This window comes from Drosophila serrata, unplaced genomic scaffold (genome assembly GCF_035046125.1).
Source record: "Drosophila serrata isolate PLE 108 unplaced genomic scaffold, ASM3504612v1 contig_8, whole genome shotgun sequence".
NCBI classification, from domain to species: Eukaryota; Metazoa; Arthropoda; class Insecta; order Diptera; family Drosophilidae; genus Drosophila; species Drosophila serrata.
Window position 1 is genome coordinate 510,655 of NW_028256906.1, and position 22,676 is coordinate 533,330.

Sequence of the window (22,676 nt, forward strand, 5' to 3'; positions counted from 1 at the left end):
TGGTCACGAGTTGCAGACCAAATTTCAAATTTCGACCTGGGGAATAGGAATTTCGCACACCGAATGACGCTTTTGGGTAACACAAACAACAAGAATAACAAAATAAATAAATAAATTATAGTATTGAGAGTGCAGGCCAAGCTAATTTAAATATGAAAAACATTTCCTATTTCCTGTCCCCAAGTGCCAAGGAAAACTTAACCGAAAAAAAATAATGAAAATCTAGGGAAAATAAATAAAACGAAATAATTGCTGACAGAAGTCAATCAAGGGGAACTCTCCATCTCTTTCTCTAGTTCTTGCTCACTCTCTCTTTCTCTAGCTTTCTCACTGTCTCTTTCTCTAGGCTTCGCTCACTCTCTCTTTCTCTAGTCTTCGCTTACTCTCTCCCTCTCTCTTTCTCTAGTTGCCACATGCAGTGGCGTCGCACCGGGCGTATACGTAACATTCCCGCTCACATTATTCATACGCAGCGTGACACCCAAGAAAAGCTGGCACACAAAAAAAAAAGAAAAAAACAGAAAATAGTGTAGGAGAAAAAAAATATAAGGAAAAACGAAAAACCCATAAAATATGGCTCAGCCAAGGGAATGCCTCAGCTTCAACTAAATAAAATACATTTTTCCCGTGCATTAAATTTGCTCTGCCTCAGTCCCAGTCCTCAATTGCCCGGACTAGAAATGTGTGTTGTTAGTGCCGGAATATGATTCCTAAACAGGGAGAAAATTTATGGTTCTTAACCTATTAATTTATTTATTTATTTATTTATTTAACAAATTAAGCTTAGCATACAATGTTGAACTTAATATTAAATTATCGAGCACTTCGACACATATATTTAGGATTTGTTTTGAAAGTTCTTGAAAGTATTTTAGTAAAGTATTATATCTTAGTAGTATCTATCACTCTAGAATTAAAATAAAATAATCACAGTTTCAAATAAATGCAAAAACTATTTGTTTATATTAATAAATTAATATATAAATAAATGTGTTTAAAAGAAATTTTAAATCTATTCAAGACAATCCTAGCAAAATATTAGACTTAATAGAAGATTCCGCAACATAATCCCTTTTACAAGTACAATTACACAAGCAAGCATATATCTTTAACATATTTATTCAATTTATTACAATTCCTGCAAGAATCTCATATATCTTTTCTCAGTGTAAGTGTGCGTTGAGAGTGTGTGAGAAGAGCCATCGTGATTGCGGGCACATAATTTTAGCCTTAATATATATATTTATATATATATACTGCACACATGTGCAGGCGGCTCACTTTTATATACTCAGTTATAGATATATATATGTATATACGAGTATGTAGATATATATATGAAAATGCATTGCACATTGCAGATTTGTCATTCACACCCAGGAGCAGTGAAAAAAATAGACATTTTTATAGCACGATGTGCGGCATGGAAATGGAAATGGAAATGCCAGAAGGAGGGGAGGTAGGGAGGTGGGGAGGTAGGGTGGTAGCTCTGTGCCAAGCCAAAAGTGAAATGCAAATTAAGTGCTTTAATATCAGGAGGCTGCAAGTACCCAAAGTGCAGTCTTCCATGATACGGTCCCAATAAGGAATAAGCCAATAGGCAACCAAATAAAATTTAAATAAAATCGGAATTAACGTAATTTAACCCTAAATAAACCTTATATTAAACAGAAAAATATATCAAAAAAACACAAGCCCAAATAAATTTGAAGTCAAGTCAAAAAAGCTCCCAAATAAACCCCAAATTAAACGAAAGTAAACCAGGAAAAGTACCTTAACTTAAGGGAATATTTAATATTTTATAAGAACGATGAGTCCGATATATTATACTCAGATATATTTCTTATAATTCCCCTAAGAAATCCTGAAAAAAACTGTTTAACTCAAGAGAACTCGTTTTATTAAGCCATTTTAATGATCATCTCAAGCTGTTCTCGTCCAGACTAAATCGCAGTCTCTCTCTCTCTCTCTCGCTATCTCAAGGCAGCTCATATGAAATGTGTTTAGAAACTGTTTGATTGCACAAATCCCATAAATCTCCAACTGCACTCTCATCATCCCCGACGAGTGTTTATTCCCAAATGTTGAGGCATTCGACCGAAGGAGCTCTTTTGTTTACGAGGCAGTCAGCCACGGGGAGCGTTCTATAGTCACTACAATCGTTTGCTTTAGTCAGTCAATCAGTCAGTCGGTCAGTCAATCAGTCACTCTATCAGTCAGTCAGTCAGTCAGTCAGTCACAACGGTCAATGCATTAAAGGCGGCGACACTCTGTGGGAGGTTGCACTGTTTGGGCGAAATGTGAAATCAGAGCTCTGTTCTGTTGAGTTTGGCGCACGCTGCGTATGAGTAATGTGTGCCCCATATTACCCAGTTATCAGCTTAAGTGGCACATCTCTTTCTCTATATATATATATATGTATGTCTGTGTAACGTACAGAAATTTGCAAGTACAAAATTATTAATAGAAGTCTTGTAATAATAAACGAAAGTGCAGAGAAGAAAAATTTATGTAATTAAATGGGATTTCTAGGAGATCTGATTTTTGTTTACTTCAAATCTTATTTTAATTTTTACTTATTCAAAAGTATTAAGATTTTATTTTTATTTTATTTTATTTTGTACACTGTAGGCAGAAGTTACAAACTTAGGCTACAGGGATCGGCCATAACAGCGGAGATTTTCGGCCGGAATAAGGTTTACATGATTTGGTTAAATAAATATAGAGGGATCTTATAAATGTATTAACAGTTAATTGCACATGGATTATTTACAAGTAACAAATGACAGATATTTTATGAGGAAAGTGATTGGTTTATATACGGTGTAAAAGATTTGCTGATTTGAGGAAATTAAGAATTAATTGGATGTTAGCAAAATTAGGGTTGAATAACTGATCAGTAAGTTTAATGTTTGGGAAGTTTGATCTATGTGTTTGAAGTGCTGGACAGTCGTTAAGGATATGGGAGATTGATATTTTTTCGTTGTTACAGAGCTGGCACTGATCGTTTGGTGGTTGTGAAAAGCGATGTTCGTGGGTGAGCCTGGTGTGGCCGAGTCGAAGACGGATTATTTTGGTGATCTCTCTTCTAGGTAGGTTGAAGGTTTGTATGTAGTCAGCTATGCTTAGGGCATCTGGGTTAATTTGTTGATACCACTGCGATGATTTCTGCAATATTTTAGGCTTAAGTTTTAGCGTGTCGATTTTTATTTGATTGTTGATGTCTCCACGGTTAACATTTGGCATTGTTAGTAGTGGAGCGTTGGTCGCTTCTTTTGCTGCTGTATCGGCTTTATCGTTGCCTTTGATTCCGACGTGGCTGGGGACCCATAAGAGCTTGATTTTGTTTTTGTGTCTTAGCAGAAGGTCGCGGATATATGATACGTAAAAGTTGGAATTGTTTATGTTTGCAAGTGCTTCCAATGTGGATAGGGAGTCTGAGCAGATGCAAAATTTCCCTCTTGTCTTGACTGCTATTTTGATGGCTTCAAGGATAGCAATCGCCTCGGCTGTAAATACAGATGAGTAACTTGGAAGGATAGCTTGTTTCAGTATTTCCTCTTCTGTCGTTATCGCAAAGCCAATTATTTCCTTACTCAAGGATCCATCTGTGAACAGAAGCGTGAAATTTTTGCTAATAAGCTGGTGTCTGATTTCCAGAAATTGTTTGACAAATATGTCCTTGTTGGTGTCTGATTTTTTTACTCGGCTTAGTCGGGTATCTATCTGGTTGGTATCCAGAAACCAGGGTGGACATGATGGTTTTGGCTTATGGGGAAGAGAGGTGGGGAATCCGAGCTTTAAGCCAAGATTAATGCAGTGGTTGACGGCGGAGGATCGATATTTTTTTGTTTTATTTTTGGTAATCCGGTGAATGATTTGCCTTAGAGGGGTGTCGTTTGCGTGGATAATAGTGTTGATTGTTTTTGTTTTTAAGTGGTCGATTCTGTTATCTATTGGTTCAATATTTGCTTCTAGGTATAAATTGAAAGTGGGTGTAGAACAGAAGGCTCCCAGAGACGTTCGTAGGAGTGAATTAATTAAGGTTTTAATTGGTTTTATTAGTGATTTCGGGGAGTTACCATATATCGGTAGAGCATAATCAATTTTGGAAATGCATAGACTTTTGACGATTTGGATTAGGGTGTTGGGGTGGCTGTTATATTTTCCGTTGGAAAGGCATTTAATTATGTTCGATGATTTCTGTAGTGACTTGTGTAGTTTAGTAATATGGGGTTTGAAATTGTATTTTTTATTGAAAGATAGACCTAGAATGGTGAGTTCGTTAACTGTGTTAATAATTGTGGATTGTGTAGAGACCTGGCATGAACATTGTTTTTTCCGGCAAATGTGAATATGTTTGCATTTTGAGATTGAAAGCATAGCTCCGGATTTTTGGCACCACTCATTGATTTCAGCAAAGAGTGTATCGAGGTTGATTGAAATGTTTTTGTCTTTTTTTAATGGTATTAAGATGTTGAAGTCGTCTGCATAAGCTGTGTGTTGAAGTTCCTTGTGCTTGTCGATTATATCTGAGAGACTGTTGAACGCAATGAGAAAGAGAATTACAGAGAGTGGAGATCCTTGTGGAATGCCATTGTGGAGTGGGTGTATCCTTGAGGTGTTATTATTGGCCCGAACTCTGATTTTTCTGTTTGACATGAAGTTAATCACATATCTGATTATCAATGGTCCACAGCCCCATTCCGACAACTGATTAATGATGGTATGTAATCCTATTTTTTCGAATGCTTTTGCAAAGTCAAGAGATAAGATGGATATGTGTCTTTTTCCAGAGAGGGCTCTGCTAATTAGAGCGTCTGTGTATAGCAGACAGTCCATAACAGATTTTCCCTTTTTAAATCCCAGTTGACGGCTATTTAGTAGTTTGTTACTTGTTGCAAACCACCATAGCCGTTTTGAGATTATCTTGTCGAGGGTTTTAGACAAGCATGGGTTGAGAGAGATAGGTCTGTACGATTCAGTCATGGTTTTGTCAGCACCTTGTTTATGTATTGGTATAATTGTGCTTATTTTGTATGATTGCGGAATATAGGATTTTAATATATTGTTGAAAAAGTATATAATTCTCATTTTGAGTGAATCAGCTACGTGTCTTATCATATCGTAATTTATCTTATCTTGTCCTGGGGTGTGACCCTTTAAGCTATTTAGAGATTTTAAATCACTTAAGTTACTTAAACAAAATGTATTTAATTTCTTGTTTTATTGACTTTTTTATTATATAAACTTTTTATTTATTCGGTTATTTAATTATTTATATGATTATTTATTTTATTATTATATTATTGATTTATTTCTTATATTATTTAATTATTTCTTATATTCATCATTCAATTATTATATTAATTTTGAAGTTCTTATATTCATTAATACATTTTCTTTGAATAAGAACAACCTTTCCTATTCTTTCGGTGTTTTTTCTCTCTCTCTCTTAATCTTTGGCTATTTTTCTTTCTATCATGCGAAAAGATATTAAAATAATTGCTGTATTTAAAAATTGATGTGCGAGTTGTTGTTGTTGTTGTTGAACGCTAATGAGCGTTAATCAAATGCCAACAGCTGCAGCATCAGCAGCAATAACAAAAACAAAAACAACAACAACAGCAACTAAAATTATTAATACTAACAAGAAACAAGCAGCAAAGTGCCAACTAAAATGCCAATTGAAGGCAGCCAGCAAGCCAGAGAGAGGGAGAGAGGAGAAAAATACAGAGAAAGAGATAGAGAGAGCTATAGAGAGGCAGAGAATTTATTAAACATTAGCGTAGGTAAGTGAGGGGCTTGTGTGTTTGTTGTGTGTGTGTAGTGTGTAGTGTGTACAAAAATACAAACTAGAGGGGCGGCAAAGGCACACACTGCAAATGAAAATTAAATTATTTGAGCTTTGCTAGCGGAGGTAGCTACATCTCTCTCTCTCTCATTCCGAATAATAATCGCCACGATAATGATGATGATAATGATTCTGGCCGGGATGCTGAATGGCAATGATGATGATGATGATGAAGTGCCAAGCAAGGACGCAGGTTTTACAGGGTGACTCTACTTCCTTAGAGACATAAAATTAAATTATTTAAAGACATTATTAAGCTGTAAATTTGCATTATAAAATATGGTAAAGTTATGAATTAGGCTTTTAGGGAATAATTTCTACTTAAAATATAGGAATGAGCTAATATTTTGAGGCAAAGAATCAACAATTTTGACTTTGAAATACTTATAAAATATTTAAGGCTTGTTTTATGAGTTAAATATATCAGTAAAATTATTAAATTAAATCAATTGATTAGCTTAACAATTTTATTAGTCCAAATCTTTAGAAACTAAAAGGGTTTTACTTATTAAACTTGTCAATGGATTTTCAAAAGCCTTTAATTGCTTAATTTATAAACCGTACAAAATAAAACCCTTCTATATATATATAAATATATATATTTTTTTTTGGAAATTTATAATTATTTTATTATTTACCCTTCACCCTGTATTTCAATTATTGAGCAAATGTGTTTGTTGTTGCCTGATGAAGACGAACAGCAAGCAAAAAATTTAAATACAAAAAAACAACAACAACGAAAATGGAAATTAAAATAAGAAAAACACACACATTTTCATCATTTCGAAAATGACATAAACACACACACACAGAAAAGCGAGAAGAAATATTTATATTTTTTAAGTTGAATATAATTTGTTTCTCAGCTGCTCGCTGATTCTCTCTCTCTCTACTCTGCTCTTCTCTCTCTTTCTCTGACCCACTCCTCACTCTTCTCGTCCATCTGTCCCCCTCCCTCTCCCTCGCTCTCTCTCTCGTGCTTCGTCTACTATAATTTTTCTTTTTCACTTTTGTGGATTTGTGTGTTTGGATTCTGTATTTTCTGTATTTTCGCGGGACGCGCTTCATTCTCGGTCATCGTGCGCTCGTGGAAAAATCAAATTTAAATTAACAAAAGATAAATAAATAAAATACAAATACAAAAACAAACAAATTAAGAGACCAAACAATTGTTACAACTCTGGAAATAAACTTTTAAATATAAATACATAAATTTCCAGGAGATATTAGTGTTCTTTTGTGACCTTAAAGTTCGAAAAGATATTTCTCTCAGTGGGCCCCAGGGGGCCAACAGTTATCTTTATTATTTTTTATTAGGTTTATATTTTTTTTTGTCGTGTTTTTAAGTGTGTAAAAAAAAACAAAATTAAAATAATGCTAAACAAAAATTCGGCCTCGTCGCAGTCTTTGCCTCGAGTGCACAGTTTCTTCAATATGATACCCTCGATTCTGCAGGACGATCTGGCAGTGACAATTCTCGCCGATCGGGATAATATGTTCTCGATCAAGTCACATCGCAGGTAAAGGATCATAAATATTTATCTTCAAGTATATGTATATATTTGTATATATATCTGACCGATCTGTCAGGGCCTTTTATGGGCCCCCTGACCAGCTCTCAAAAATAGTTCCCATACGTGTCCGCGAGATCGAAATATATGCTCGTATATATATATTTATATTCCAATTTAATGACACCAAACAAGCTGCCTTATGCTTCATGTTCAGCAAAGCAGCGTGTCTTCTATATGCTTTCATTAATTATGATCTATGGCGGTATCCAAATATTCACAAATTCACAAATATTTTCATGTCAATATATATTGGTTCGACTTGGCTCATCTCCGCTCTCTGCCTTATTTATTTAACATTTTAATTGGCACAAAATTGAGGAATTTCTAAGTAGAAATAAATGAAACTAAAACTATTAATGGCTTTAAAAAGATAAATTTACTAGAACTAGTCATTTCTGGTCTTAAGAAAATATATAAAACGTTCCAAAATATATAAAACTTTCAGTGAAAAACTTATTAAAACTAATAACTGTATTCTACTTAAAAGAATATATAAAAATCTTCTCAAGTAGTGTCAGAAAACAAAAGGAATTATAACTATAATAAGTGTTAATGGTTTTTAAAGAAAATTTCAGTGAAAACCCAATTAGAACTAGTTTAAATACTTTACAAAAACTATTTTAAAGCAAATGTCTGAGAAACTTTCCTCTTCGCTTTTCCACCCTTCTTTTAAATCTTTGAAAGCAAATCACTTTCTTTCTAGTGACAAAAAATTCTGGGAATTTTCATTTATTATTATTTTGGTTTGATGTTTCACAAGTTTTTAGGACTAATTGTTTATAAGCAAAACCATTTGTATCAATTATCAAGAATATGAGTTTGTCATTTGGCTTTTAATAAATACAATTTCAATTCAAGAAATTTAGGAAAAATTGCAGAAATTTATTAAGAATTTCCCTAGCATAGAAATTGAAATGTTACTTCCCCCGTAAATATTTGAGAAATGAAAGTGAAAGGTAATTAAAACCACAAATTACTTGCTGCAAATTGAATGTTTTTCGGAAATGGATATTCCTGTGACACATTTCTTTGGCATTTTCCTAAAGATTTTCCTCACTTAATTTGCTAAATAATTTTAGTTTAAGATTCAAATTCAGATTCAAATTCACACACCTTTAATAGCAATGAGTCACTATGTTTTTCAACTAAAGAGGCTATATTTTTGGGACCTGGGAGGCGTGTTGAAAATGCGTCGCAATATTAATAAATCGAAATGGCGATGGCGAAAGACTAAAGAAAATAATAAATAAATTTAAAAAAAAGAATGACAAATAAGTGGAAATACAAATACAAAACCAATCAATATGAGGGAGCAAGATTTCCCGGAGTTTTTCCCGCGGGTGAATGATCCCAATTCAATTGTGGCACTGCATTTGCGGTCATCGATGGATAATGTCTGTCACAACTGGCCGATATTCATGCTATATGCGACGTGCCAAAAATCATGAAAACAAAATGTGAAAATCTGTTGAGCAAACAAGCGTTGAAAGAAGTGCGGGGAAAAATATATAATATAAGTGAAAACAAAACCACAACAGAAAGCATGGTGCTGTTGTGTTATTTTTTCTTTTGTACTTCTTTTTGTTAATTTAATATTATTTTTTATTTTTTTTATTTGTATTTATGGCCGCAAAGGAGGTCAATTTTACATGCGTTAAAAGCCGCCTCAATGGCAGAATTCTTAATTATTTTCTCTGCTTCATGCAGGGAAATTGCCTTTTATTTATTTATTTTGACTGATTTTCATTGTCTGGCAATTTGGCTGAGTGGAAAATGAGTGACAAAATTAGCTATAACGTGTCAAATAATTTATAAAAAATAAAAATAAATAAAAAAGGGATTTTAGCCTAACTGCAAAGATTAATTACTGGTTTAAAAAAAACTGTTTAAGGTGTTTGCTTAAATTTAAATTAAAGTTTTTGTACAAGGGAAAGATTATTTAATCTGAAGGTCATGTTAATATATTTTACTATATATTTTTATTTGGAAAATTCATTTTATGATGTTCCTGAATCAACAATTCTTGAAGACTTATTCATACCCTTTCAGGGTATTCAAATTTCTGTCAGAAGCTTAAAACTATGTGAAGAAATAATTTTCGACCCCATAAATCATATATATTCTTGATCAGCATTAACAGGCAAATCGATCTAGCTATCTCCGGAAGAAAAAAAATTGTTTGAAATTTTTTCAAATTTTATAAGGGATTACATCGTTAAAATTTTCAAAAATTGACAAAAATTGGAATTTTTAAATATTTTTAATGGAGTATGCAGATTTGTTAACCTATTAAAAACTAACATAGAACAGCTTTCCGAATTTAAATTAAGGCTGTTTTGACTGAGTTATGCAATTTTTAAACCTTGATGGTCATATAAATATATTGATAAATATACAGCCAAAGAATTCGAATATTTTAAGTTTAATTATTATTGCAATTGCAATCTGCAAAGGTTTACAAACTACGGCTTCCCAAAATTAGTTTTTTTCTTGTTTTGAAATATTTTCAATGGGAAATGCATTTTATTTCTTAAATTTCCCTAACATAAAAAACCTTTGACTATTTATTTAAACCCTTTTCCCAATTACTTTAAATTCCTTGGCGCCCTGCTTAATTTGTGATATCACTGCCATTGTGTTTTTGTGTGTGTGCAATGTATAGTCATCTATATGTATTAAGCGTTTTATTTTTTATTATTATTAATTTATGCCATTTTTTGTTTGTCAACTTTTTTTTTGTGTTCATTTCGATTTTCGCTTTCTCGTTAATTTTTCGGGTTCCTTTTGTTTTATTTTTGGCACACAGCGCGAAAATTCCGAGGAGGCATTTTTTGCCTGAGAACACCGCCTCTCCACCCACTAAAGTCCCCTAAAAAAATGTCCCGGTGTCCTCCCAGACCCGAATTTTCTCCTATATTTGTGTGTGTGTGTGTGTGCTTTCCACAATTTCTGTGGAATTTTCAATTGCCAAAATAAAAATGGAAGAGGATAGAAACAGAAACTTGGCCGTCGCCATGGCGTCCTTTATATATATATATATATATGAGAAATATATATATATACACGAGTGTGTGTAGGTGTGTGCGTTAAGGACATTCACTGACCTTTTTTTTTGTGTATTTGTATATGTTTGTTGATTTCTTTCCAATTCTCCACAACATTTTGCCATTTAAATTCTAGTCAAAATAAATGTCAAACACACGCACTCCCACAGGCAAAATTAAAAAAAAATTTAATTTAAATAAATTAATAAATTAGACAAAATTTTTCGCTTTGGAAATTCTTGATGTTATTTATGGTCTTGTTTTCGCTGTGTTTTTGGCAATGCATCAAAGTTCTTCCGAAACTAGTATTTGTTCAATGTAAGCGATTTTTCCTTAATTGAGCTTTGTAGATTTCCAAACACACTTTCCAATATGCCAAAGATTGTAAATAATTTGGATATATATAAATATATAAACTACAAATGTATTTAGTTATTTTTGTTGTGGCACTTTTGGTATAAGACATAATATTGAAGGCATTTCCAGAGCATACTGTAGTAGATATTTTCCCATGCATTTAAATTTCCTTAAGTAAAAATAATTAATTTTTAGAAAGTTGTATATATATATATAATATATATATTATATCACAATTATAATTAAATTAATTTTGAAAAAGGTATATTATTAACTTTTTGGTTGAATATATAACAATGGGTTAAAAATAATGCAAGTTATTTGCCAATAAAATTGCAAACTTGTATATCCATCTCGCTTGCACTGGCATTTAGTCAAGGCTCAAACCCTGTTTTTAAGCTGAGGCTATAAAAAATTACTGGGTTCCATTATATTCTTTCTTTAATGTTTATATTTTACGCAGAATGCTTTTGTAATGTATTTAATATTTAAGAGATTGTTAAGAGTGTATATTTATAATTTTTATAACAATTATAAATAAATTCAGGTGGTATATTATAAATATATCCTTTTTTGTGATTATTGCATGTCTTTACATATTCGTCTCCTGTTGCTTTTGGGTTTCCCTTTCGCCTAAGCCCATAAATATGCATTAATATATTATAATATATAAATATAAATATTGTAACTAATAAATTTACATATTTTATTTTATATTTTAATTTGTTTTTCATTAATTTTTGCTTACAGCCATGGCGAGGATCTCATTGTGACGCCTTTCGCCCAAATTTTAGCCAGTTTACGTTCAGTGCGCAACAATTTATTAAGTCTGACAAATGTTCCAGCATCAAACAAGTAAGTGTATTGTGACCCCTGTGACCCCCCCCCCCCCTAAGCCCCGACCCCGTCCCCAGCCCCTCTGCCCCCTGCCCCCGGAGACTTTCAATTTGTTTGTGTACCATGAGAGATGTACTTGACCCAAAAAAAAAAGCTAAAGAAAATACAAAAAAGTACTGAAATCTCACTCTGTTTTTAATCCCCCCTTTTAACCCCTATGTGTGCTGCCTGCTCTTTGCTCGCTTTAACCCACTCACTCCCCCTATGTCTCTCTGTACCTCTCTCTCTCTCTCTCTAACCGACTGGCTCTGTCCCGCTCTTTCGTGCTCTTTGGTGTGTTTTTTGTTGTCTCACACTTTAATTAATCAAAACCAGCGAACAACAAACAACAACACAATGACACACAGTCACCGAGACACCTATAGCCACACAATAACCAGAAATAGAAAAATGGAAAATAAAAAATAAAAACAAAAATATAGATGGATAAATAAAGAGATATACATATATGTCGAAAAAAGAATAAGAGAAATCTGTGAAAAATAACCCTTTGCAAAAAGGTTGAAGGTGCTTACCCCTTCAGCGAAACGTGCCAAAAAATATATATAGAAAACAAGTAGGCCAAAAAAAGAAATCTATTCCACAAAAAACAAAAAAGAAAATATATATAAAACATACATACATATATACACTTGTATAGATCTGGCACAGAATTTAAAATTAGAGAGGGGAACCATGTTTCGGTTGTGTCAATTTTCCAAAAAGCAACACTTTTCTGTATTTTTTTATTGGGTTTGTTCAACCGGGAAATACTTGGGTTTTCTGGTTATTGTTTATTGTTTATTGTTCGCCGGTTGATTGTTTGACATGTGACTAACCACCAATTCTCGACGTTTTAAACCATTTCCCCCTCTTTAAGTATAAGAAACACTGATCAAAAAAATAATTGATTTAAGAACTAAATGCCACACAAATGAAACAAATAATTTAAATGGGAATTTCAATTTTTTGATTGTACGAATAATACTTTTAATTATGGTCTAACAATTTGGATACTTTTCAATTTTTAGAAATGAATACTAAATAATGAATACTTTTAAAACAATACTTTACAATGGATATAAATGTGAAGTAATAATAAAAATATAGTACATCTCTTCAACTGAAATAATAATAATAATTATCTGTGGGATTCTGGTCTAACAATTTAGATGTTTTGTCTACCGAATATTCAATAATCAAAAAATTTAATTAAATTGAAGTGACCGTATAATTCTAAAATAATTTAACTAAAAATCTATTTTTTTTTATATATATATATAATGAAAACCCTGGGAAATGCATGCTAAATGTACATAATAAATATATATATCTTGGGGGAAATGGGTTTGTGTATTGAATGTTAACCCTTAACACCTAATAACCTTAACACCCATTAGGCCCCGAAAAAGACCCGCCCCCGCCCCTGCTCCTGACCATGGCAGAGACTGCTGTAAATATTAAAAAAAAAACAAAACAAAAAGCCCTCAAAAGTAAAAAATTCAATTACAAAAGACAAGCAATTTTGTTCACAAAATATAAATATTTTTCTCTCTCTCTCTCTTCCGCTCTCTCTCGCTCTCTCTCTCTCTTACTCTCTCTCTTTCTAACGCTCTCTCTCTTTCATTTAACCAATTTTTGCATATATGTGTATATGTGTGTGCAAACGTTTTGCAAAAAAAAAAATCACCAACAAAAAATCTAAATGTTGTGTTCTTCTCACCACACACCATGCCTACGTCAATAAAATTAAAAAATATAAACACACCACATCCCGCCTCCCACCTCCCATATATATATATATAAATATATTATATATTCCTTAATTATCACCCTATCATTTGTCATTAATTTTTGCATTTCCAATCGCTTTTCCATTTGCGCTCCCTTCAATGTTTGTTCAATTGTTTGATGGTTCCTTTTGTTTGATTGTTTGTTTATTTCGTTTGTTTGTTTGTTTGTTTGTACTCCTTTGTAACTCCCCCAAACCTCCCCTCTCCCCACTCTACACCCTCTTTGTGTGTGTGCGTGTGTGTGTGTGTGTGTGGAAAAATCGTGTATTAATCAACCAAGATCCAGGCGGCCAACGCAATCCTCGTCGGCTGCCCGCTCCACCAATCCGGCGGGCGTCCCTCTGTCGCAGGGCGAGGAGGCATACACCCGCTTGGCCACCGACACCATCGAGGAGCTGGACTGGTGCCTCGACCAGCTGGAGACTATCCAGACCCATCGCAGTGTCTCCGACATGGCCTCGCTTAAGGTGAGTTTGATATTGATTGATAGATCAATCGATCGATTTGAGATTTTAGAATCAATCTAATACTCGAACTAGGCTGGAATCTTTAAAATTTATAAATGAATATATAAGTATTATCAAGATATTAAAGAATATCAATTTATATTGAATCTATATCGTAATTGGTTCTAAATATAGTATATAGTAAATACTCTATAAATCTAAATCTATACATTGGAGAATATCAATTTATATGGGATCTATATCGTATTTTTATCAAAAATATATAAATAAAACTATCATAACTATTATTATTAAACCATATACATTTATATTGAAAATGTATCTTATTATCATCTAATACATATTGTTTCGAAGCAAAAACATATTCTCAATATATCAATTTATATAGGATCTATATCGCATTTTTATTAAAAATATATAAATAAAACTATCATATATTTATTATTAAACCATATACATTTATATTGAAAATGTATCTTATTATTATCTAATACATATTGTTTTTGCTTCGATAAATAATTACGATATTGGAGAATATAAATTTATATTGAATATATACAGTATTTGCTTTAATAAATCAAAAATTACATACATAAATATCACAATAAAAATGTAGATAATTGAATATATATTGTACTTGACATCGATAATCATAAAATAATAACAATATTGATGACTATCAAATTATATTGGATACATTTGGTATAGTTAGTCATAGATCTAAAATTATAAATATTAATATCATACCGATATGATACAATATAGATTTATATCTTATATAATTTATTTCACATCAAAATGGCATTCAGTAAATTAAAATACTGAATCCTTAAAAGAAGGTTAACTTATCAGTGATATTTGTGTATAATAATATATAAAGAAAGCTACTTAAACATTGCAAAAAAAAATCATGATCCATGTTCCACTGACATTTTAATCTCTAGAGATCTCGTAGACACCTGTTTATTTAAATGTTTAAGCTTCAGGGAAAAGTACTTGAAAAAAGTGAAATTTCGAAATGAAATATCTGCAAAAGTGTGCAAAAATACAGATGATTATATTAAATAAGCCAGAGGAATTTATTTTTATAAAAAGCTTTAAATAACTTTGATTTTATTTAAAGAAAAAAGTGTGAATATAATAATTATTTTGCCAAAATTCGAGTTTGTATTAATTTACTTTTAAACAAACCTAATTAAAATCCTGGAATCTTTCCCTTTTCAGTTCAAACGCATGCTCAACAAGGAGCTGTCACACTTTAGCGAATCCAGCAGATCGGGAAATCAGATTTCCGAATATATATGTTCCACATTTTTGGGTAAGTCAAGATACTAAAATATATAAATAAATACAGGTAGAAATAAGATGAAGTAGCTTTAAGTTGTAGCTATATATTTACGTAAAACTAGATTAGTTTCGAGGTCTCAATTTGCATCGATTCACCTACTTAAGGATGGAGATGAATGGCAAACTTTTTGTTTTTTTCCTACAAAACAATTGCACAAACAATTCCAACAACACTCGAATCATTTCCGCTCCACATCAGTTGGAGATTCAACTGGATTTTCAATTGTATTTACCCCTTATTCCGCACCATCGTCGTCATCATCATCATCAGTGGCAGAAGCATCCCCATGAACCTCATTAACCCTACAACGCCCCCTAATTCAAAGTTATTCAAGATGTTCTTCTGCGGCTTCAACTTTCGCTGCCTGCAATTTGTTTCAGGCGGTTGTTTTTGTACAATAGTTTTTCCCCCTTTTTTTTCTGCCATTCGGCTTACCAAAGTATGCAATAAAATCGCATTAGCCATATCGGCGGAAAAATGCGAAGGAAGAAAGTTAAAGTAGCCAAAGCCATCAGGCATCCATCTCCATTTCGAACTTCGGCTCCATCTCTGTTTCTCCATCTACAGAGCCAACAAATTAGGGCAGAAAAATGCCAGCAAAAGTTATGCAAATGAAGAAAATGAGCTAAAAACGGGAATATATCAAGTCGTCAATTATATACTCTGGAAATATATAAAATAATTTAAGTGTTTGCTAATTTTTCCCTTTACAAACTAGTCATTAATGTGGCACTGATGAAAAGAGGCAGAAAAATAAAATATAATTAATTATATATCAGTTAGGCATATATCAAAAACGCTCAAAAATCAATCAAAATTTGAATACTTTCTCCCAAAAAAAACACAAAATTGTCAAAACTTAAAGATATTTGGTACAATTAAATACCAAATTCAAGATAAATCTTTTAATATTTCAATCCAATTTCATTGGAAAATGCATCATATTTTTGCTATTTTTCGGGATGTTCTTTATTTCGAAAGAATGTCTCTGTTTTCCTCATTTCCCCCCTGCATCCCTCCTGCGTTTTCGGATTGAAAGTGCAAAATTAAATTATGCAGAGCAGCATAAAAACAGATGAAGTGGAAATTTCATTGTTTAACCTGCGAACCAAGCCCCCAAGCGGCGACCTCTGCGCACCCACATGGCGTCCCCTTTTCTCTCTCCCTTTCATCTCCCTCTCTCTCCCTCTTCTTTTTTGTTTTTTGTTCAAAAGTAACCCCTCTGCGGATTTTCCCGATCCCCGTTTTCCAGCCATTTTCCCCTCCAGCTACCCACTTACCGCCTTTGTCCAAAGACAAAGCCACTTTGTGGCACTGCGTGCAGGAATGGAAGCTATTTTTCGGGAACGAATGCACAGAGAGAAAAATATTGAGAATATAAGGATCTATACAAAATATAATAGATAGGAATTTATTTTTGTAAATTATGTAAAATCATAGAGTGATGAAGAAATGTATAAACTTATTTGTTTACCCTTGCAAGGGTATTTTAATTTTAGTCAGAAGGTAAAAACGTTGGGAAGGAGGCATTTTCGACCCCATAAATCATATATATTCTTGATCAGCATCAACCGGAGAATCAATCTAACCATCTCAGGAAGAATAAAAAAATTTGAAATTTTTTCCAAAATTTTATAAGGGGTTACATCATTAAAAACTTCAAAAATTGATAAAAATGTGATTTTTGTTAAGTTTTATATTGAGTATGCAGATTTATTAATCTAATAAAAACTAACATGGGGAAGCTTTCCGAATTAAAATTAATGCTTTTTTGGCTGAGTTATGAGTTTTTAAAATTTTGATTTGTAGAAAAAATTGTGCATATAAAAATAAAGATAAATATTGATTCAATACTTAGTTTGATCGATTTTCGATTCGATCCTACAATTCAATTAAAAACTGCAAGGGTATATATACTTCGGATTCCCGTAATTAGTTTCCTTATTTGTTTAATTATCTTATGTATATATTGATATCAATTATTTCATTGAAAGAACATAATATTTATATTTATTTATATGTACTTATTATTAATCCTTCTTATTTACATAAATTTAAATGTTTTATATTTCTTTATATTTTATATAAATTCATAAAACGATATATTTATTTCTAGAGATTAACCTATTTATATCAATGAACCCAATTGTTGTTTAAATAGGTTTTACTATTAAGGCCTTTCTTTAATATTCTTCGCTCTGTGTTAAAGGGGCGGCTGTTCATGCTTTTGGGGGCGTGGACAAACAAAAACGCCGCACCTAGGTCAACCCAGGGCAGCAGCAACAACAACAAAAAAGAGTTGAAAGCACAGAAAAAAAAGAAAGAGAAAGGGTATCAGGCATATTTGCACATTTGTCCATATTTCTGCTTCACTGAACCGGGCGAAAGAGACAGGCAGAGGGGGGAGAGAAAGAGATAGGAGAAAGGGAGTGAGACAGTGAGAGAGAGAGAGGGGGAGAAGGAGAGAGAGAGGAAGCGAGTGGACAAGAGTGACCTTCTCGGGATCTAAGGCCGCCTTTTTCACTAGAATTTTCAGGCCTAACCCAACTAACTTGTTGTTGCCGTAGTTTATCAAGCATAAAATCGCATTTGGGGGGGTACACACACATACACACATACACAGACATCCCACACATACACACACGCAGCCTGCCTAATGTCCATTTGTAACACTTCATTTGAAACAGAAGCCTCGACCTCGAAAGTCAAAAAAAAAGAAAGAAAGAAAATGGGAAAGTGAAAAAAACAGTGAAAATCCCTCGAAAAAAAATGACGGAAGGGAAAACAGCTTTCGGCACCTGAAATCGTTATAGGAACAGGCAATAGCAAAAGGGAATCCAAATCTGAATCTGAATCTGAATCAGAAACAGACGCAGAATCGGCGGAACATATGCAAAATACACACATCAGGTGAATACATTTCCTTAACAATATTTTCTCTCCTATTTTTTTTTTGTCGGGCAGGAAAAGAAAACTCGTAAAAAACGCCGAGGTGGAGGCGGGGGGAGAGAAAAGCTAAAACAATTTTTGGTAGAAAATTTATGCGTTGTCAAGCTGATAGAGAGCTTGGCACATGAAAATGTCAAAGTGTTTCCCAGAAGAAAAGCACTAAAATCCCTTGGGTAATATTACCAATTGTCTTAGAAACTTTATTAGCTCAAGGGAATATATATATTTATATATTGGGAACTTGACGATGAAAAGCAGGAAATTTATTGTATTTTTTTTTTTTTATTAAAAATAAAGCAAGTTTTTGGTTTAAGCTAGGATTTGTTTAATACATTTTATACATTATACTTCGGGCGAGTTTATTTATTTGTTTTCTAATTTATGATTTAATCTATATAAATCGTTTAAAATTATTAGAATAATATCGTTATCACTACCATACCGAAAATATTCATACATTTTATTTATTCAGAGCTGAGAGCATAATGATTTATGGCACATATGTTACAATCGTTTAAATATTGATTTCTTTATCGACTATTTAATTATTTAAGCCACTGTAGCAACTACTGTAGTAGCCCCATTAGTTCTTAAATCCCTATAGCAGTATATATCTTTAAAATTCAAATTTTTACTTGATAATCTTAGATGCACTCTTCGCATATTTACTCCCCTATAAAATTATTTATTTTTGTGTCCTAGTTTAGCTCTTTAAAAACCACATAATAGACCATTTAATAAACCCGTTTTAATTTATGCCGTACTTGAGCTTCCGCATTACCGAATTTAATGCCAATAAAATTGATTGATTCGAACTAAACGGACATTGAATTACAATACGCCCTATTAATTTTTTTCACAAGTACGCAACAGTTGAGCAGACACGCCCTATAGAAACTATAGAAACTATAGAAACTTAGCGCATTTTATGCCTATATGTATATGTATATTTTCCATACACCAAACTAGAACAGAAAATTCAACGCAAATTCGAAATTTTAGAAATGAATATTAATTTATGCACACAGGGAATTTGAATTTGCTTTCTCCTCAAACAAACAATTGAGTTTTTTTGAGAGGCTGCCGGCTTGGGGCAGGGGTGCGCTCGAATGTAGGCAATGGAATTTTCAATGGGAAACTGCAAAAGTTTTTGCTTGTTTGCCCCGTCGAACGCTTGAATATTTATATGGCTGTTTAAGCGACCAGCAAGAAGGCCCTGAGAAATTCATCCAAGGGTTGAAGGACTCGCTCTACATACTACCACATTTATCCGGAGGCAGAGCTGCCTTCTTATGGCACACTTTCCCCTCCTCCTTCCTCCTTAGTCAGTCAGTGAGTCAACGAGGTCCTGTAGTCTGATATATCCTGGGGCTATGAACGCCCACATCCAAGGATGTGTGTAATGTGACTGTGTTGATGATGATGATGATGTTGATGATGATTTTAGAGCCCCCCTTTAGAGGGGCATTTGACTAGGGTATATTTGTAGATTTAATCGAAAAACAAATAGTGCAAGTCCAAATATTAATTGGGGAAATAGTAAATGGTCCCTAATGTTTATTGGAAAAATAGTTCAAGTCTATAATTAGACTTTAGTCAGAAACTTAAAAGTAAGTGAAGGAATCATTTCCGACCCCATAAATCATACTTATTCCTGATCAGCATCAACAGGCGAATCTTTCTAGCTTTTTCGGCCGAAAAAAAAAAAATTTCAGAAATTTTCCATTTTTTGCAAAAAATGAAAGGGGTTACATCGTTAAAATTTTCAAAAATCAGTCACATTTTATATTTTAAGTCGAGTATGCAGATTTATTAACCTAACAAAAACTAACATGGGAAGTAAAATTAATCCATTTTTGCCTTAGTTATGAACATTTTAAAAATACATTTTATGATCCAATACTTAGATTCTGATTCCTTCTTTATTAGCCCATAAATAATTAAATATCATATTAACAATTATTACAATATGAAGAAAATTTTCTGTAATTATTAATTTATTTAAAATAAATATAATATTAGCAATAATTTAAATATCATGAAAATTCTCCTTAATTATTTAATTATTTCTGAAAAAACGGGTCTGCCGAACCCTTGCCTCTGATTGAAAAAGGGAAAATGTTTTTTAATTCTTCTAGTTCTTGTTAAAAATATATATCAAGTTTAGTATTTAATATTATACTTAGCTTGATAAAATACAAATAAATAAATATAATAAATTCTTGATCAATTTTAACTAAATCCGCTATACCTTTTCCTTTTCCTAGCACCTACTGCTTCTTGTGATATGTATTAAGTTTAGTATTTGGATTAAACTAATTTAAAATAAATAAGTATTATATATTGTATTAACATTAACTAAATATCTTTTACCCCTTTTTTTTGTGAACCACAGACAAGCAGCAGGAGTTCGACCTGCCGTCGCTGCGCGTGGACGAGAATCCGGAGCATGCGGCTGCCACAGCTGCCGGCGGTGGCAGTGGCGGCGGTGCGGTTGGCGCCGGCGGACAAACCACCGGACAGCAATATGGCAACCGTAGCCGGTCACCACGTGGTCCGCCCATGTCGCAGATCAGCGGCGTAAAGCGACCGCTATCGCACACCAATAGCTTCACCGGCGAGCGATTGCCCACATTTGGTGTGGAGACGCCCAAGGAGAACGAGCTGGGCACACTGCTCGGGGAGCTCGACACCTGGGGCATACAGATATTCAGCATCGGCGAGTTTAGCGTCAACCGGCCGCTTACCTGTGTGGCATACACCATATTTCAGGTGAGCCTTTGTGCATAATTCAAATTTGTATTCACTAATTAATGCATTTTGTTTGCTCCGAACACAGAGTAGGGAATTACTGACCAGTCTTATGATACCACCGAAAACTTTTCTTAACTTTATGACTACTCTGGAGGACCACTACGTCAAAGACAATCCGTTTCACAACTCGCTCCATGCCGCCGATGTGACCCAGAGCACAAATGTGCTACTCAATACTCCAGCGCTGGAGGGCGTGTTCACACCGCTTGAGGTGGGCGGTGCCCTGTTTGCCGCTTGTATACACGATGTGGATCATCCCGGTTTAACCAATCAATTTTTGGTTAACTCAAGTGAGTATCTATCTCATTGATCCTTCGAGAGAATTGATAATAATGTTGAATGATTTGCTTTCCTGTAGGTTCCGAACTAGCATTAATGTACAATGACGAATCTGTTTTGGAAAATCATCATTTAGCTGTTGCCTTTAAATTATTGCAAAATCAAGGATGTGATATATTCTGTAATATGCAAAAGTGAGTACATTTTAAAGATACAGTGCTTAAAAAAATATCATATCATAAAAAGGCATTAATGCGGTTAAGTCATTTTTCATTAATGTGGCTTTGACCTAAAATTAAATGTTGAGATATTTAAAGTTATTATTTGAGCTCTATGAGAGATATATTATTCTATATTATAATAATATATATTATATGAAATTATGATATTATATAGGCCTCTTCAAAACTTTAAAATAATCTCCTATATGAGTATGACATAGTTTTGAAATTGTATTTATGGGGATATACTACGTTATTGTATTTTCATTCATTTTCATTTTTTTTTATTCATTTAAGTTTCCATTAGAACCTTAAAAGAGACAACTATATAGCTTGTTTTATTTATATTTATCATTTCTTATTAACTACAGTCACACCAATTATATAGGTAAAGAACAACAATAGTCAAAATTCGCAATACATAATTATTTCTGTAGTAATAATTATGAAAGATATTTAATAGATTTTTATACCTTTGTTTGGTATTATAATTTCAGTCAAAAGCTTAAAACACATTGAAGAACTCATTTCCGACCTTATAAATTATATATATTCCTTATCAGCATCAACAGTCGAATCGTTCTAGCCAATATATGGCAGAAAAAAAATTTAGTTAATTTTTTGAAAATTTTATAAGGGGTTACATCGTTAAAATTTTCAAAAATCGGCCAAAAATTCACATTTTAAATGGAGTATGCAATTTTGTTAACCTGCTTAAAATTAACATACTGCCGCTTTCCGAATTGAAATTAATGCGTTTTTGGCTTACTTATGAAATTTTTAAATTTTGATTTGTCGAAAAATTTCATATAAAAATATTGTTAATTTCGGTTAAAAAATGGTAATCGACCTTCAGTCAGAAGCCTAAAAGTAAGTGAAGGAGTCATTTCCGACCCTATAAATCATATATATTCTTGATCAGCATCAACAGGCGAATCTTTAAAGCCATCTCCGGCCGAAAAAAAATTTTTTCAGAAATTTCCAATTTTTGTAAAAAAAGGAAAGGGGTTACATCATGAAAATTAGCAAAAATCGGCCGAAAATTCACATTTTAAATGGAGTATGCAATTTTGTTAACCTGCTAAAAATTAACATACTGC

At 32.9% G+C, this 22,676-nt stretch overlaps 1 protein-coding gene across 26 annotated transcripts in view; it reads left to right on the top strand.

The window, feature by feature from the left end:
* The window catches only part of dnc (phosphodiesterase dunce), a 227,933-nt gene that overhangs the window by 199,609 nt on the left and 5,648 nt on the right, over positions 1-22,676 (top strand). For 11 of the 26 annotated variants that reach the window (XM_086826378.1, XM_020953011.2, XM_086826429.1 and 8 more), the window contains 6 exons: positions 11,580-11,684; positions 13,785-13,965; positions 15,190-15,283; positions 20,658-21,034; positions 21,102-21,366; positions 21,435-21,549. In XM_086826378.1, the coding sequence (XP_086682504.1) occupies positions 11,580-11,684; positions 13,785-13,965; positions 15,190-15,283; positions 20,658-21,034; positions 21,102-21,366; positions 21,435-21,549 (1,137 nt within the window). Of the gene's footprint in view, positions 1-6,360; positions 7,375-10,627; positions 10,791-11,579; positions 11,685-13,778; positions 13,966-15,189; positions 15,284-20,657; positions 21,035-21,101; positions 21,367-21,434; positions 21,550-22,676 lie in introns of those variants that run through there. The other 15 variants (XM_086826384.1, XM_020953012.2, XM_086826389.1 and 12 more) reach the window with 5 other exon arrangements.